The sequence below is a fragment of the Salvelinus fontinalis genome, chromosome 23, assembly GCF_029448725.1.
Source record: "Salvelinus fontinalis isolate EN_2023a chromosome 23, ASM2944872v1, whole genome shotgun sequence".
Lineage (NCBI taxonomy): Eukaryota > Metazoa > Chordata > Actinopteri > Salmoniformes > Salmonidae > Salvelinus > Salvelinus fontinalis.
This window is the reverse complement of record NC_074687.1, coordinates 47,275,942-47,292,489: the sequence shown is the minus strand read 5'-3', so window position 1 is coordinate 47,292,489 and position 16,548 is coordinate 47,275,942. Positions and strand designations below refer to the sequence as shown.

Genomic DNA, 16,548 nt, shown 5'->3' with positions numbered 1-16,548 from the left:
ACCATCCATTGATGTGTCCAGGGAAATCCAGATAAACTGGACGTTTTCCGTCACCTTACGTAAATTGTGATACCCGGAACTAGACAAGCCATATACTGTGTTATTCAGCGAAATTTCAGCTTTCATTGAAAAAACTATGTTTCTAACAATTACCGTTCAATCGTTATTAATATAAATATAAACTATGCATGTTTGGCGCATGGGTTCGTCAATCGACTTTAGGGGTTTCTATAATGAAGACCATGTACAGTGACTCACTTCACATTATCTTGCTGAGGTTGTAAAAGTTATTTATCTTGTGTGTTTTCCAGCCATTTCCCACAAGATTATTAAAACAATATTTTACGGGACAGTTACCAGGTAAGAAACATGAACGAATGGCTGTTATGTAGTTCCACACTGTGTTTTGTATTGTTGGTCAATTTCTTCAACAAATGATCAGGTCTATATAATTATCAAACATACATTCGTAATGGAAAGGAAACACAGACTCTTTGTTTAAGTATTACAATTATCCTTTAGTAATACAATTGTAGGCAGAAGTTGGTACAGAGTACAGTACATGATAGCTCTCCCCAGATTCTGAAAAATGTCTTAAGACATCCTGTAACTCATATAGCTTCTCCCAGTCCTCCTTGCATGAGTTTCCATGGCAACACAATTCTGAACATCAGTAGAAAGAAGGGCAAAACCAGCAATAGTCAAATTCATGTGGACCTGCATGGAGTAGGTGATGTTATTAATCCAATCCCCTAATACTTTAATTCCAACCCCTGGGAAGAGTGCCAATCTGAACAGTTCACCATTGCTATGAGAAAATCCACTAGCCAAGCCATTATCTGCCTTTGCTCGTTTCACACGGCTACCGCGGTGCGCTGTAGAGTTACGCTTAGTCTCCAATAGGGTCAGCAGTTGGTCGCGACTTCAATTTGAGTTTGGCCTAAATAACAGCAACCATCCCACCCATTAGGCAATTGTAGGAAGCCATTTTCACCGCAAACCCACATAAGCCCATTAGGAACCCCCAATCCAGACCCTATAACGGATATCAAAATCAAATTTGTTTATATAGCACTTCTTACATCAGCTGATATATCAAAGTGCTGTACAGAAACCCAGCCTAAAACCACAAACAGCAAGCAATGCAGGTGTAGAAGCATGGGTATGGGTATTCCAGCTATAGAGAATATAGAGTCAGAGAATGTTAATGCATGATTCATATTAAGGGAGGGTTCAGTAGTTGGTGGCACACCCACGTAACTCCTACAGCTGTCTGAAAGGCCCATAGTAGTACTAACTCTACCACAAAGATGAAGTTGGGGTTCGGTTACAGGTATCAAATTATTCAAGACAGGTTCTATCTTGTTATTTCTAAATGCCAAAGGCAGTGGATGAATGGGATATTTAGGACATTCAATAGCAGAGAAGACATTATATAACTTAGAGGCATACTTCTTACCCCTTAACATAAGGGCTGGTCCTAGACTAAGGCTCTGGATGGACCCATTACTGGGGCGTATATTTCTCATTCGGGCGCATGGATTGGTAAGGTGACCAGAAACCTTATGAAAGCCAATAGTATGGTTAATCGTGGTGGAATACTCTTTGGAGACATATAATTAGACGCATCTGGGTTGATTCCTAGCTGTCTTAACTTGTTGGAGGATGTATGAGAGGACACTGCATGCGGTAGGCGTACTTACAGTTGAAGTTGGACGTTTACATAGCTTACATTTACATTTACATACCTTAGCCAAATAAAACTCAGTTTTAAACTCAGTTCTTCACAATTCCTGACATCTATTCCTGTTTTAGGTCAGTTAGGATCACCATTTTATTTTAAGAATGTGAAATGTCAGAATAATAGTTGAGAGTGATTTATTTCAGCTTTTATTTCTTTCATCACATCCCCAGTGGGTCAGACGTTTTTGGTAGCATTGTCTTTAAATTGTACTTGGTAGCATTGCCTTTAAATTATTTAACTTGGGTCAAACGTTTTGCGTAGCCTTCCACAAGCATCCCACAATACCTTGGGTGAATTTTGGCCCATTCCTCCTGACAGAGCTGGTGTAACTGAGTCAGGTTTGTAGGCCTCCTTGCTCGCACACGCTTTTTCAGTTCTACCCACACATTTTCTATGGGATTAAGGTCAGGGCTCTGTGATGGCCACTCCAATACCTTGACTTTGTTGTCCTTAAGCCATTTTGCCACAACTTTGGAAGTATTGTCCATTTGAAAGACCCATTTGCGATCAAGCTTTAACTTCTTGACTAATGTCTTGATGTTGCTTCAATATATCCACATAATTTTCCTTCTTCCTGATGCCATATATTTTCTGAATTTTTTTATTTTATTTTACCTTTATTTTTACCAGGTAGGCCAGTTGAGAACAAGTTATCATTTACAACTGCGACCTGGCCAAGATAAAGCAAAGCAGTGAGACACAAACAACAACACAGAGTTACACATGGAATAAACAAACGTACAGTCAATAACACAATAGAAAAGTCTATATACAGTGTGTGCAAATGAGGTAAGATTAGGGAGCTAGGCAATAAATAGGCCGTAGTGGCGAAGTAATTACAATTTATTATGGGGGATGAGGTAGTTGGATGGGCTATTTACAGGTGCAATGATCTGTAAGCTGCTCTGACAGCTGATGCTTAAAGTCAGTGAGGGAGATGTGAGTCTCCAGCTTGAGTGATTTTTGCCATTCGTTCCAGTCATTGGCAGCAGAGAACTGGAATGAAAGGCGGCCAAAGGAGGAATTGGCTTTGGGGGTAACCAGTGACATATACCTGCTGGAGCGCGTGCTACGACTGGGTGCTGCTATGGTGACCAGTGAGCTGAGATAAGGCGGGGCTTTACCTAGCAAAGACTTATAGATGACCTGGAGCCAGTGGGTTTGGCAACGAATATGAAGCGAGGGCCAGCCAACGAAAGCATACAAGTCACAGTGGTGGTGGCACTGTGATAGACTGCATCCAATTTGCTGAGTAGAGTGTTGGAGGCTATTTTATAAATGACATCGCTGAAGTCAAGGATTGGTAGGATAGTCAGTTTTACAAGGGTATGTTTGGCAGTCATTTTTCCAGCTAAAGACAGGAGTCACAAAAAGCAGAAATAGAGATAAAATGCATCACTAACCTTTGATGATCTTCATCAGATGACACTCATAGGACTTCATGTTACACAATACATACAGTGGGGCAAAAAAGTATTTAGTCAGCCACCAATTGTGCAAGTTCTCCCACTTAAAAAGATGAGAGAGGCCTGTAATTTTCATCATAGGTACACTTCAACTATGACAGACAAAATGAGAAAAGAAAATCCAGAAAATCACATTGTAGGATTTTAATGAATTTATTTGCAAATTATGGTGGAAAATAACAAAACAAAAGTTAACAAATAACAATAACAAAAGTTTATCTCAATACTTTGTTATATACCCTTTGTTGGCAATGACAGAGGTCAAACGTTTTCTGTAAGTCTTCACAAGGTTTTCACACACTGTTGCTGGTATTAACATTATGCATATGAAGGTAAAAACAGAAATGTTTATTAGTTTACTCCAATTGGGGGATCGGTGGTAGGGTTTGCGGGGAATAATAATAAAGGTATACTCTTTAAAAAAGTATGTATGTCTATGTAGGAATGTGTATGTATATATGTGTATATGTATGCATACGTGAATGGATATATATATTTACCCCAAAAAATATGGGGGATTGGAAATGATGCAGACAATTACATTGGAAGCAACATTCTTTCCGCAATATTAAGCTGATTCACCCCCCCAAAAAATAAAAAATAAAATAAAAAAAACATTATGCATATCTTATATTCTGGGGATGAGTAGCTGGCAGTTGAATTTGGGTATGCTTTTCATCCAAACGTGAAAATGCTGCCCCCTATCCTAGAGAAGTCAATGTCTTAAGCTAAATTACGGATTGCCTCTTAACATACTATTATCGTTCCTCTTATCGTTCCCCCATGCCATAGTTTGTAAATCTTATTGTAAGTAGAAAACACATTTGTTTAAGCAAGTCAGCCATATAAGCAATGTTTTTTAAAAGCCAGTAAATGAGGCTGTTTTGTTTTGCTGCCAGACAAGGCTCCGCTGATAGCCAGGTGTAGCGGTGGTAAGGATTCACTCCATGCTACTGAAAATAAATATCTGCTGTTGGGACAGCTTTATGTAGGCCCTGACAGTTTGTGCCCACCGTTTGTCACCGTTATAGTGCAATTAATGTATTGTTTAGTGTTGTGTTGTGGCTTTGCTGGCATGCATCCTAAAAAATATGTTTGAGTTTTCCCCACCAAAATGTACATGCTAAAATCCCCACTGGCTACAGGTAACTGCCAAAATAAAAGAAACACTAACATAAAATGTCATAATAGGGCATTGGGACACCACAAGCCAGAACAGCTTCAATGCGCCTTGGCATATATTCTACAAGTGTCTGGAACTCTGTTGGAGGGATGCGACACCATTTTTTCACAATATTGTTTTGTTGATGGTGGTGCAAAACACTGTCTCATGCGCAGCTCTAGAATCTCCCATAAGTGTTCAATTTGGTAAAGATCTGGTGATTGAGACCGCCATGGCATATGCCTTACATCGTGTTCATGCTCATCAAACCATTTCAGTGACCACCCGTGCCCTGCGGATGGGGGCATTGTCATCCTATGGGGGCATAGCCATGGTTGCCAAAATAATGGCCTGCCCACCATTTTTATACATGACACGAAGCACGATGGGATGTTCATTGCTTAATTGAATCAGGAACCATGTGTGGAAGCACCTGCTTTCAATATATGTACCTTGTATTCCTCATTTACTGAAGTGTTTTCTTAGCTGGCATGCCTGTTGGCAAGGTTAGCAATAATTAAATGTACTGAATAAGACTCACATTCCTTTAGATTTTTACCCAGATTTTAGCAGAGATGCAGAGAAGCATGTTACATTTCTTCAACAAAATAACCACCAGTCAGAAAACAGACAGCTCAAGAGGAATGCTTATATATGCAGAAAAATATACACATTTTTTTTACATAGAATTAAGCATACCGATTGTGGCTCTAGATTGCAGGAAAAGGCTGTTTCAGGAGTTTGAAGCATGCAAAATTGTATAACTTCCAGACCAACCCCAAGACGTCGTCACATACATTGTGCCCCCTCAGCGCTTCAATCCTTCACAGAGCCAATAAAACACTCTCAGAGGTGAACCAAAGTGAATGCTATTTTCTCACGGAAAGACGTTGTCATTTCATAACTTAACGCCTTTGTCCCGAGTCTGATCACCAATCCACCATCTAATAGAAAAGTGACTACTCTATACTATAACGGCCATGAGGCAAATCAAATAAAACAATAGATCTTACATTACATGTTCCAAACCAATAGTCCCATAATGCATTTGTTTGAACATATGTGAAAACCCCTCTTGTGCGGTTACTGACGTATCTGTACTATTCGTGTTAGGACGCAATATGTTTCGCATGCGAAAAGCTGTCATCAAAAACCATTGATTATTAATACCTCCTCTTCACCATCAATACACAATGCAACATACAGGAACTGTCCAATACAAAAGACAATCTCTGACAATAAAGCTATGCATGTAGTTTCTTTTGATCCAGTACATTGTTTTTGTTTAAATATAGCCATATTTATTTTATAACTTTCCCCCTGTGGAATCAGTGACTCTCGTAAAAACGCTTCCAAAAACTACAGAAAGTGTCCATAGACACATCACCTAACAAATACTAATATCCTCTTGAACTTGTAGCCTTGTGTGTGTGTTATTGGCTGTCCTACAGGATTTAAAGTCAATTGTTAGGTCAGGTTTGAGGAGGAAAATATGAATTGATTTATAGTCCAGCACCACCTCTGTGTAGATACATTAGCTATAACTGCAGCTGTGCATTTAACATCTGATTGTATTATCATGATTCAATTCTAACAGGAACAGGAAGTGAACTGCACGAGCCTACAGCTGTATGAGCCTACAGTCTGACAAAGAAGAACACTGCTATCTGCTGGGGAAAGGTATGATGTGTAAGACCCACAGGGTCAAACAGTGCTGAGAGTGGTGGTATTTTCTCTAGTCTTATGGATGGGTTTTTGATCGTCATTGCACAATACCCTGACTTAATCAATTTCTGCAAACAATTGATTTCCAGTCAAGATTGGGGACCTTGGGTATTTGAGTCGTATTTGAGTGCAGTGATCTTGTTCTCGTTTTCTCTAAAGGAAAGTGTCTACCTCTACTGTGGCTGTCGTACTCTGCTCCAGTGAAGAGGTGCTCCAGAATGAAGTCAAGCAGCGTCCTCTGAAGTTTAGAGTTGTGGGTGTAGAGCAAGGGGCCCACACCTGCAAATGCTAGTTCTGGGCCGTCAGGACATCACAGAGAAAGGGGGGGCGGGAGATAATGCATGCACATCGATGGGGCAGAAGCCATTAATTGTTACAATTCCGAACGGTCAGATAGCATACAACATTGACAAGAAGCTGCCATGTGGGTGGTTTGTTTCAGCTGAAAAAATATATATAGATGCAACAATTTCAAAGATTTTACTGTTACAGTTCATCTTAGGAAATCAGTCAATTGAAATAAATAAATGATGTCTTAATCTATGGATTTCATATGACTAGGAAAACAGATATACATCTGTTGGTCACAGATATCTTTTTTTTTTAAAGGTAGGGGCGTGAATCAGAAAACCAGTCAGTATCTGGTGTGACAACCATTTGCCTCATACAGCGCGACTCCTTTGCATAGTTGATCAGGCTGTTGATTGTGGCCTATGGAATGTTGTCCCACTTCTCTTCAATGGCCGTGCAAAGTTGCTGGCAGTAACTGTCGATCCAGAGCATCCCAAACATGCTCAAAGGGTGACATGTCTGGTGAGTATGCAGGCCATGGAAGAACTGGGACATTTTTAGCTCCCAGGAATTGTGTACAGATCCTTGCATTATCATGCTGAAACATAAGGTTATGGCAGCGGATTAATGGCAAGACAATGGGCCTCAGGATCTCGTTATGGTATCTCTGTACATTCAAATTGACATCAATAAAATGCATATGTGTTAATTGTCCGGAGCTTTTTTGGTAGCACATTTGGTTCCTTGGAAGATGTGGGAACTTACATTTTTGGTTTCCCATTGGTTCTGGGAATGAAGTAATAATTGTCCTATCCGGTTAAACTGAAAGTATTTTAAATGTTCTGAGAACGGAATTGGAAATTTTCATTCTTTAGGACGTTCTCTGAACGTTACTAAAGTTTTCTTGTGGTTTTTGTGTAAAGTTTTCTTAACGTTCTCGAAACAATTTGAGATAGAACCATGAGAAAACATTAACCTGTAGGAAAAGTTATATTTTCTCAGAATGTTAAGCAAAACGTTCCATAAAAACCACAAGAAAACTTGTAACGTTCAGAGAACATTTGAATAATATTATTTAAAAACGTATACCTTCCATTCTCAGCATCAACAAAACTCTCTCTATTCCTTATCCTGTTAAGTGTGTTCAGGTTAGTTGGACTCGCCCACTAATTGGCCACGCCTGATCTTAATAAGTGCTTGTTTCCTTTGAAACAACAAAAATTAACAGCTTTGTATGCGTAAAAAAAAACATGGCATTCTTTCTCCATTCTGATGATGCAGTGAACTAATTCCATAGATAGAGAACAGAGATTATAGGTTTGAATCTCACGACTGCTGTGTCCCAATTTTTTTTAAAGTGTGTTTGCATGATCAATACCTAAGGAAATTAATTTCCATGTGTCCTAAAAAAAGATAGCAGTGAGGTTACTCAAAACTTACTCATTACGTTGGTCGTCAAAAATGTAAATATAAATTACAAAACATACACTATACAGCACATTTGGAAAGTATTCAGACCCCTTGACTTATTCCACATTTTGTTACGTTACAGCCGTATTCTAAAATGAATTAAATCGTTTTTTCCCCCTCATCAATCTACACAAAATACCCCAAAATGACAAAGCAAAAGAGGATTAGACATTTTTGCAAATGTATAACAAAAAAAAACTGAAATATCATATTTACATAATTATTTAGACCCTTTACTCAGTACTTTGTTGAAGCACCTTTGGCAGCGATTACATCCTTGAGTCTTCTTGGGTATGATGCTGCAAGCTTGGCACACTTGTATTTGGGGAGTTTCTCCCATTTTTCTCTCCAGATCCTCTCAAGCTCTAAGGTTGGATGGGAAGCATTCCTGCACAGCTATTTTCAGGTATCTCCAGAGTTCAAGTCTGGGCTCTGGCTGGACCACTCAAGGACATTCAGAGAATTGTCCCGAAGCTACGCCGGAGTTGTCTTGTCTGTGTGTTTAGGGTCGTTGTCCTTTTGGAAGGTGAACCTTCGCCCCAGTCTGAGGTCCTGAGAACTCTGGAGCAGGTTTTCATCAAGGATCTCTGTACTTTTCTCTGTTCATCCTTCCCTCAATCCTGACTAGTGTCCCAGTACCTGCCGCTGAAAAACATCCCCACAGCATGATGCTGCCACCCCCATGCTTCACCATAGGGATGGTGCCAGGTTTCCTCCAGACATGACATTTGGCATTCAGACCAAATACTTCAATCTTGGTTTCATCAGATCAGAGAATATTGTTTCTCATGGTCTGAGTCCTTCAGATGCCTTTTGGCAAACTCCAAGCGGGCTGTCATCTGATTCTGTTACAGAGTTTGGGTAATCCAAATGTTACATTACTGATTACAATTTTGGGCAGGTAACTATTAACTGTAACGGATTACATTTAGAAAGTAGTGTGCCAGACATGAATACTCGTACTGTAACAAATCTTAATATACATTTTCAAAACACTATCAAGACTCATATGCAAACATACTCAGATCAACCACATGGTGGCGCATTTGGCACACATGCTCAGGGATGTGAGTATAGCTAACCTGTAGAGTATGGTGGTGTTTGGCCTCATGGTGGAACTGTTGGAAGAAGGTGAGCATCAGTTTTCTGTAGAATCTTTGAAAGGAAAAGTAGTTATTATTTGTGTTTAATTAACATTTATTTAACTAGGCATGTCAGTTAAGAACAAATAATTTTTGACAATGACGGCCTACACAGGCCAAACCCGTACGACTATGGGCCAATTGTGCACCGCCCTACGGGACTCCAAATCACGGCAGGTTGTCATACAGCCTGGAATTGAACCAAGGTGTCTGTAGTGATGCCTCAAACACTGAGATGCAGTGACTTAGACCCCTGCGCCACTCGGGAGGTTTGAGATGGGCCTATAATTTTTCAGATCATCTGGATCAAGATCAGGTTTTTTAAAGGAGTGGTTTAGTTACAGCCAGTTGTTTTATAGATATTGTAGTTTAGATTTTCAATATATATTATACACTGGCAACAGCCAAAATACATAACCTAGGAATCAGGCTTAACTTGTCATATCTGAACATTCAAAGGTAGGGCAAGACTACACAGCCTTCCCTTAAAGGTGAAAACACATCCACCGAATTATGGTCTGCCGTTCGCTGACTGCGTGGTGTGTTTTAGGGACCACCCCGCCGGTGGGCGTCTGACTGCCAAATGGGTTTGCAAATTACAGCGGGCACACTGTTTAGACTGGTGGTAAGTACTCTCGGCCGTGCTATGAACCCAAAACGAATCTGAATCACAGGACTTCAAAAAGATACATATGCACTTGCAAAGATCATTTCTATATCCATCAAGGCTTGAGTATAACATTTAATCACAGTTTCTAAATTGAACACTTCATCATTTTCTTTCAACTCACACAGTTTTGACCTCAATCATAACACAGAGGCCATATAGCCCTCTTTCCATCCATGCTCAGATGTGTGTGTGCTCTCAACATTAGAAAGGACAAAGAAACCAGACAAATGCAAACTTTGAGCGCTCCAAACTAACGACATTGGGGAAAATGACTGTAAACTCCTAAATCGAATGAAATAAACCAAAACGTATTTCTGACAAGTGTAGCATAGTTTGTGAGATCTGAAAACAATGTGTCCACTCAGAGTTAGAACGGTAAATTCATATGCATATATATTTCAGGAAAAAACAAAGATTAGCGATGTAACCACACCATAACGGTCTAGATTACTGGGAAATGATGGTGATTAACAGTAAATGCATTACTGGTGATATAATTAGCGGGGAATCAATAAACATTGAACAAACAAAGGGTATACTTAATAATTCACACAATGAAATAATGAATTTGCCCGAATTGGCAGGAGGCAGAGAGCACATGCTCTCAATTAACCACACTATCTTATTCCTATCTTTATGCAAGTTGCAGCATTCCTTCACAAAATAAATAACCCTTTTTTACTAAGGCCAAGATTCAATAATATTAAGCCGAGGTTTTGGCAGTGTAGGAGGTGGAACTGCATTGGAGCTGTCAAATCAGTGAGCAGCGGCTCTTGCAATCATTGTCAGGAAAGCCAGACCTGCCCTACTTGCGTTAGATGTTCAGAGCAAGTGTAGGCTTTATATAAATAATTACTTTCAAATTGAAAAATCATTCAACTAAATTATGAGTATTTCTATCATCTTAAACCAGGTGTAGATTACATCTCACATTCCAGTGTTCAAACTCGTAAACAAGGCTGCAAGTGATTTCTGTTCATGCGAAATCACTTTCAATGTTAATGCGAAATCACTTGCAATGTCCTCTTTAGGTATACTGCCAGGAGCCACTTGTGGATTTGATAGCTCTAACTCAGTTCCACCTCTGACAGCATCAGAACAACAGCTATGCCGATGTCGGCAAAAGCAGATCGGATTGAATAGAGCCCAAACTTTGGAAATGCAGAAGCACCATCTGCCCTGGTTTGTTACTGGATCTATATACAGCACACAAAAACATTCCATCCTGTGAAATGATTTTGAAATGTCATTTGACCCAACACGAGATATTGCGACATGCCATCTTGGTTGTCATCTGCCCTCTCTCTCCACTTTACAGGCAAAGTTTTTTAACAGTGTTGTTTAACAGAAACTCTGGCGTTTTCTCCGCCCTGTCCCCCAGACACATACTGGGCAGAGTACAGGCTCTCTCGGTGCGGGTCTGTCTTCCCTGTGTCCAGACTGCTCAGTGTTCTCAGCCTTAGCATCTGCCTTAGCTTTTGACGGAACTCCCTAGAGGCAAAGTAGTAGATGAAGGGGTCGAGGCAGCTGTTGAGGCAACTGAGGGAGAGAGTCAGCTTGTAGGCCATGTAGAGGGAGTCCCCGTAGAAGAGCCTCCGGATGGTGTGAGCCAGGAGGAGGATGTTGTTGGGAGCAAAGCAAAGTGTGAAGACCGTTAGGACGGTGACAGCAAGACGGATAGCTTTCTCTTTCTGGTTGGTCTTGGAAACTCGGGCCAGCTTGCGGATGATGCCGACGTAGCAGAATACAGTGATGCAGAACGGGATGAGGAAGAGGATGACAAACAGGGTAAGGAGGAAAGCAGCCCAGGCCTCCATTGATGGAAGCATGTCCCTCTTCAGAACGTCAAAGCAGGTGGTGATCCCGAGTTCTGGAACGTAGAACGTCAGGTCGGTTGTCATTAATGGGTACAGGACAGATAGGACGACTGTCCACATGGCGAAACAGCAAATAACAGCGAATGACTTCCTTTCCCTGGTCTCACGGAAGAGCATGGGCCAACAGATGCCCAGGTAGCGGTCTCCACTGATGGCGGTCATAGTTAGAATTGAGCAGTACATGTTGGCAAAGAAAACCAGGGTCAGGAGCCTGTGGAAGATCAGAATATTTAATCGTTATTCATCTGTGACAAAAGAAAGACATATTTCTCAATGAGACTGATCAGGATAAATAAATGATGATTAAAAAAATAAACAAAAATACCTGCATATGCCCGGGCCCAGGCTCCAATTATGCCCCTGCATCTGATACTTGATCTGGAAGGGCAGGACGAGGCCCAAGACCAGGTCAGTCAGGGTCAGGTTTATCATGAAGATGATGGAGGGAGTTTTGGGAGAGGTACGGAAGAGGAGAAGCCACATGGAGAGGCCATTTCCTGTCAGGTTGATGACGGTGACCACGATGTAGATGATGGAGATAGCTGTGCTGGCTGTCACATTCTGGAACAGGGACAAGGTGATGTTGTCCAGTTTGGTGCTGTTGGTACTCCAGGCCATGGTGACAATGACGTCACACAGACTACCTATGATCAGACAGACATTTAGATTATGTAAAAGGGTAGCATTGTCTTGTCTGTAGCCCAATGTACAAGATAGTGTCGCGTGGGGTCTGAACTTTTGTTTTAAAATAAGAATTGGTAGACAATAATGTGCCAATGAATTAAAGATCACCAAATATTTGTCACCACACCCTAATAGGGTAATTTCCCACCTAATATTGTATTAAAATATGCAAATTAGTAACCATCTAATTAAATATGCACATATTTGTATATACCGCAAATACATTTTCTTGGACACTGGATGAAGTCAGCCTAAATATTTTTGTTTAATTTTGTTATGACATTCCAGGACCGGACGTGTAAAGAGCAGATTGGGGATATTTACTTTTGTAATCTTTAAAATACTAAAGACATGTACGTAATCAGCATTTTTGGTGCATTATTCCAAATAAAATGTTATCTAGAATCAACATTTTATAAAATATCAACAACTTTGTGTATACAAGTCTGGAGAATACAATGGCTTCGCAAAGTGTTCAGACCCCTTGACTTTTTCCATTTTTTGTTACGTTACATCCTTGTTCTAAAATGTATTAAATAAATAAAACTCCTCAGTAATCTACACACAATACCCCATAATGACGAAGCGAAAACAGGTTTTTAGATTTTTTTTGCAAATAAAAAACAAAAACAAAACTGAAATACCTGAATCAAATAAGTATTCAGACCCTTTGATATGAGACTCGAAATTGAGCTCAGGAGCATCCTGCTTCCATTGATCATCCTTGAGATGTTTCTACAACTTGATTGGAGTCCACCTGTGGTAAATCCAATTGATTGGACATGATTTGGAAAGGCACACACCTGTCTGTATATAAGGTCCCACAGCTGACAATGCACCTCAGAGCAAAAACCAAGCCATGAGGTCGAAGAGATTGTCCATAGAGTTCCGAGACAGGATTGTGTCGAGGCACAGATCCGGGGAAGGGTACCAAAACATTTCTGCAGCATTGAAGGTCCCCAAGAACACAGTGGCCTCCATCATTCTTAAATGGAAGACGTTTGGAACCAGCTAGACTCTTCCTAGAGCCGGACGCGGGGCCAAATTGAGCAATTGGGGAAGAAGGACCTTGGTCAGGGAGGTGAAAAAGAACCCGATGGTCACTCTGACAGAGCTTTAGAGTTCCTCTGTGGAGATTGGAGAACCTTCCAGAAGGAAACCATCTCTGCAGCACTCCACCAATAAGGCCTTTATGGTAGGGTGGCCAGACGGAAGCTACTCCTCAGTAAAAGGCACATGACAATCCGTTTGGAGTTTGCCAAGAGGCACCAAAAGACTCTCAGACCATGAGAAACAAGATTCTCTGGTCTGATGAAACCAAGATTGAACTATTTGGCCTGAATGCCCAGCGTCATGTCTGGAGGAAACCTGGCACCATCCCTACGGTGAAGCATGGTGGTGGCAGCATCATGCTGTGGGGATGTTTTTCAGCGGCAGGGACTGAGAGACTAGTCAGGATCGAGGGAAAGATGAACAGCGCAAAATACAGAGAGATCCTTGATGAAAACCTGCTCCAGAGTGCTCAGGACCTCAGACTGGGCAAAGGTTTATCTTCCAACAGGACAATGACCCTAAGCACACAGCCAAGACATCACAGGAGTGGCTTTGGGACAATTCTCTGAATGTCCTAGGCAACAACAACTATTGTGTATGATGAACTGTATCATATATTATAGGTGTTAGTATACAAATATTGTATCAAATCAGGGTTTTTTGCATTGAGTGTGATATTTTTCTATTCTTGTGGTGACAATAAATGTGTTTTTGGCTCTGGAGTGAACTTCCCATTGTAAAATACTACAACACACCACGAGGACTAAAAACACTTTCACCCAAACATATTGAGGGTGTTCATAACCACAAACCAAATGTGACTGTGTCTGCTGGTGCTTTCTATATACTACAGAACACATTTCCAGTGTTGTACAAAATATGAAATTGCAAAAGTGCATGAAATTCCAACAGTGCATCTTGGCTCTTGCACAGTAAAATCCCCCTCCATGTGCAAGTGAAGTGGCACTCTAACCTTATATGAACTATATAACCAAAACACAAGCTTTGCCAAAAGTAAATAGCACAGGTACTGTATGCATCTAAACAGCACGCATTCATTCTAACTTCAAATATAGAATGTAATATATCTGAACATTTCCCTATTTCTGAGACAAGGTACTCTGAATTGAAACAATTATTTTAGGCTTTAACAATCTCGAATTCAGATTTTGGACATTAACAGTTAAAATTTAAGTATCTCTGTATTAAGGGCTCCCGAGTGGCGCAGCGGTCTAAGGCACTGCATCTCAGTGCTCGAGGCGTCGCTACAGACAACATGGTTTGAATCCAACCGGCTGTGATTGGGAGTCCCATAGGGCAGCACACAATTGGCCCAGCGTCGTCCGGGTTTGGCCGGGGTAGGCCGTCATTTTAAATAAGAATTTGTTCTTAACCGACTTGCCTAGTTAAATAAAGGTTACAATAAAAAATGTAAAAAGTGTAAAGCAAAGAGACAGAGCAGTACTTACCTCTGAGAATACACAGACTTGATTCAGAGAGGGGCGGTTGGGGGTTGGATGCATTGTACTGTAGCAGGTCAGGAAACGGGTGCACGTTACTGTCGAATAAGGGAAGTGCGTCATGTCTTCATATCCAACTGCCATAGGCAGGCATAACTAGTAAACAAGGTGTAATAATGTATGTGCACTTTATGTCTGTTTGGTATTTGCTTTTCTTTTATTAGGTAAGTTGATTCAGGATACATTCTCATTTACAACAACGACCTGGAAAAAATTGTGCGTGTGCAATAATTAAATTCGCTCTTGCACGCCTTGTATACAATGCCATTTTGGGGGGGGTTACGTCCACAAAACTTAGTGCACTGTGTTAATAACAGATTGTAGTTTTGGGAACAGAAAACTGTATTGAGTTTGGGCTTTTTTTCTATGAGAAAATCAGCAGAAGGTCGGCCTAGTTCCATCTCCAGACGCCTCACAAGTCCTCAAATGGCAGCTTCATTAAATAGTACCCGCAAAACACCAGTCTCAACGTCAACATTGAAGAGGCGACTCCGGGATGCTGGCCTTCTAGGCAGAGTTCCTCTGTCCAGTGTCTGTGTTCTTTTGCCCATCTTCATTTTTCTTTTTTATTGGCAAGTCTGAGATATGTTTTTTTCTTTGCAACTCTGCCTAGAAAGCCAACAGGACCAACAGCCAGTTGGGGACTTGTGACGCGTCTGTTTCTCAAACTAGACACTCTAATGTACTTGTCCTCTAGCTCAGTTGTGCAGCAGGGCCTCCCACTCCTCTTTCTATTCTGGTTAGAGACAGTTTGCGCTGTTCTGTGAAGGGAGTAGTAAACTGCGTAGTATTTTATCTTCAGTTTCTTGGCAATTTCTCCCATGGAATTGCCTTCATTTCTCAGAACAAGAATAGACTGACGAGTTTCAGAAGAAAGCTCTTTTGAGCCTGTAATCAAACCCATAAATGTTGATGCTCCAGATACTCAACTAGTCTAAATAAGGCCAGTTTTATTGGTTCTTTAATCAGAACAACAGTTTTCAGCTGTGCTAACATAATTGAAAAATGTTTTTCTAATGATAAATAAGCCTTTTAAAATTATAAACTTGGATTAGCTAACACAACGTGCCATTAGAACACAAGAGTGATGATAATGGTCCTCTGTACGCCTATGTAGATATTCCATAAAGAATCTGCCGTTTCCAGCTACAATAGTCATTTACAACATTAATCACAGTCTACACTGTATTTCTGATCAATTTGATGTTATTTTAAGGTACAAAAATGTGCTTTTCTTTCACAAACAAGGACATTTCTAAGTGACTCCAAACTTCTGAACGGTAGTGAATGTGTGTGGAGTGTATGTGTTTGCGAATGCTGTGTGTGTGTCTCTTCACAGTCCACGCTGTTCCATAAGGTGCAGTTTTAGCAGTTTATTTAAAATTCAGATTTTACTGCTTGACTGTGTTACACGACGCGGAATAGAGTTCCATGTAGTCATGGCTCTATGTAGTACTGTGTGTTACTTGTAGTCTGTTCTGGACTGTGAAGAGACCTCTGGTGGCATGTCTTGTGGGGTATGTATGGGTGTCTGAGCTGTGCGCTCGTTGCTTAAACAGGCACCTCTGTGATTTCAACATGTCAATACCTCTCACAAAGACAAGCAGTGATGCAATCAAGCTCTCCTCCACCCTGAGCCAGGAGAGATTGACATGCATATTATCAATTGGGTGGAGGCCGGCTAGTGGTGACTGTTTAACAGTCTCATGGCCTGGAGATAGAAGTTGTTTATCAGTCTCATCTG

At 40.7% G+C, this 16,548-nt stretch overlaps 1 protein-coding gene and 1 long non-coding RNA gene across 2 annotated transcripts; one reads left to right on the top strand and one right to left on the bottom strand.

Moving 5' to 3' along the window:
* Window positions 1-64: 64 nt before the first annotated feature.
* On the top strand, window positions 65-7,097 carry LOC129821413 (uncharacterized). Its single transcript, XR_008754308.1, has 3 exons — window positions 65-360; window positions 5,970-6,052; window positions 6,257-7,097. It is a non-coding gene; the product is annotated as an uncharacterized LOC129821413 (long non-coding RNA).
* A 2,632-nt stretch (window positions 7,098-9,729) lies between these two features.
* Window positions 9,730-14,833, bottom strand: LOC129821412 (P2Y purinoceptor 8-like). The gene is made up of 3 exons (XM_055879052.1): window positions 14,754-14,833; window positions 11,873-12,191; window positions 9,730-11,758 (listed from the first exon to the last, which is right to left on the bottom strand). The coding sequence occupies exons 2-3, from the start codon at window positions 12,163-12,165 to the stop codon at window positions 10,999-11,001; spliced, it is 1,053 nt and encodes a 350-aa protein (XP_055735027.1). The 5' UTR covers window positions 12,166-12,191; window positions 14,754-14,833; the 3' UTR covers window positions 9,730-10,998.
* Window positions 14,834-16,548: the final 1,715 nt, after the last annotated feature.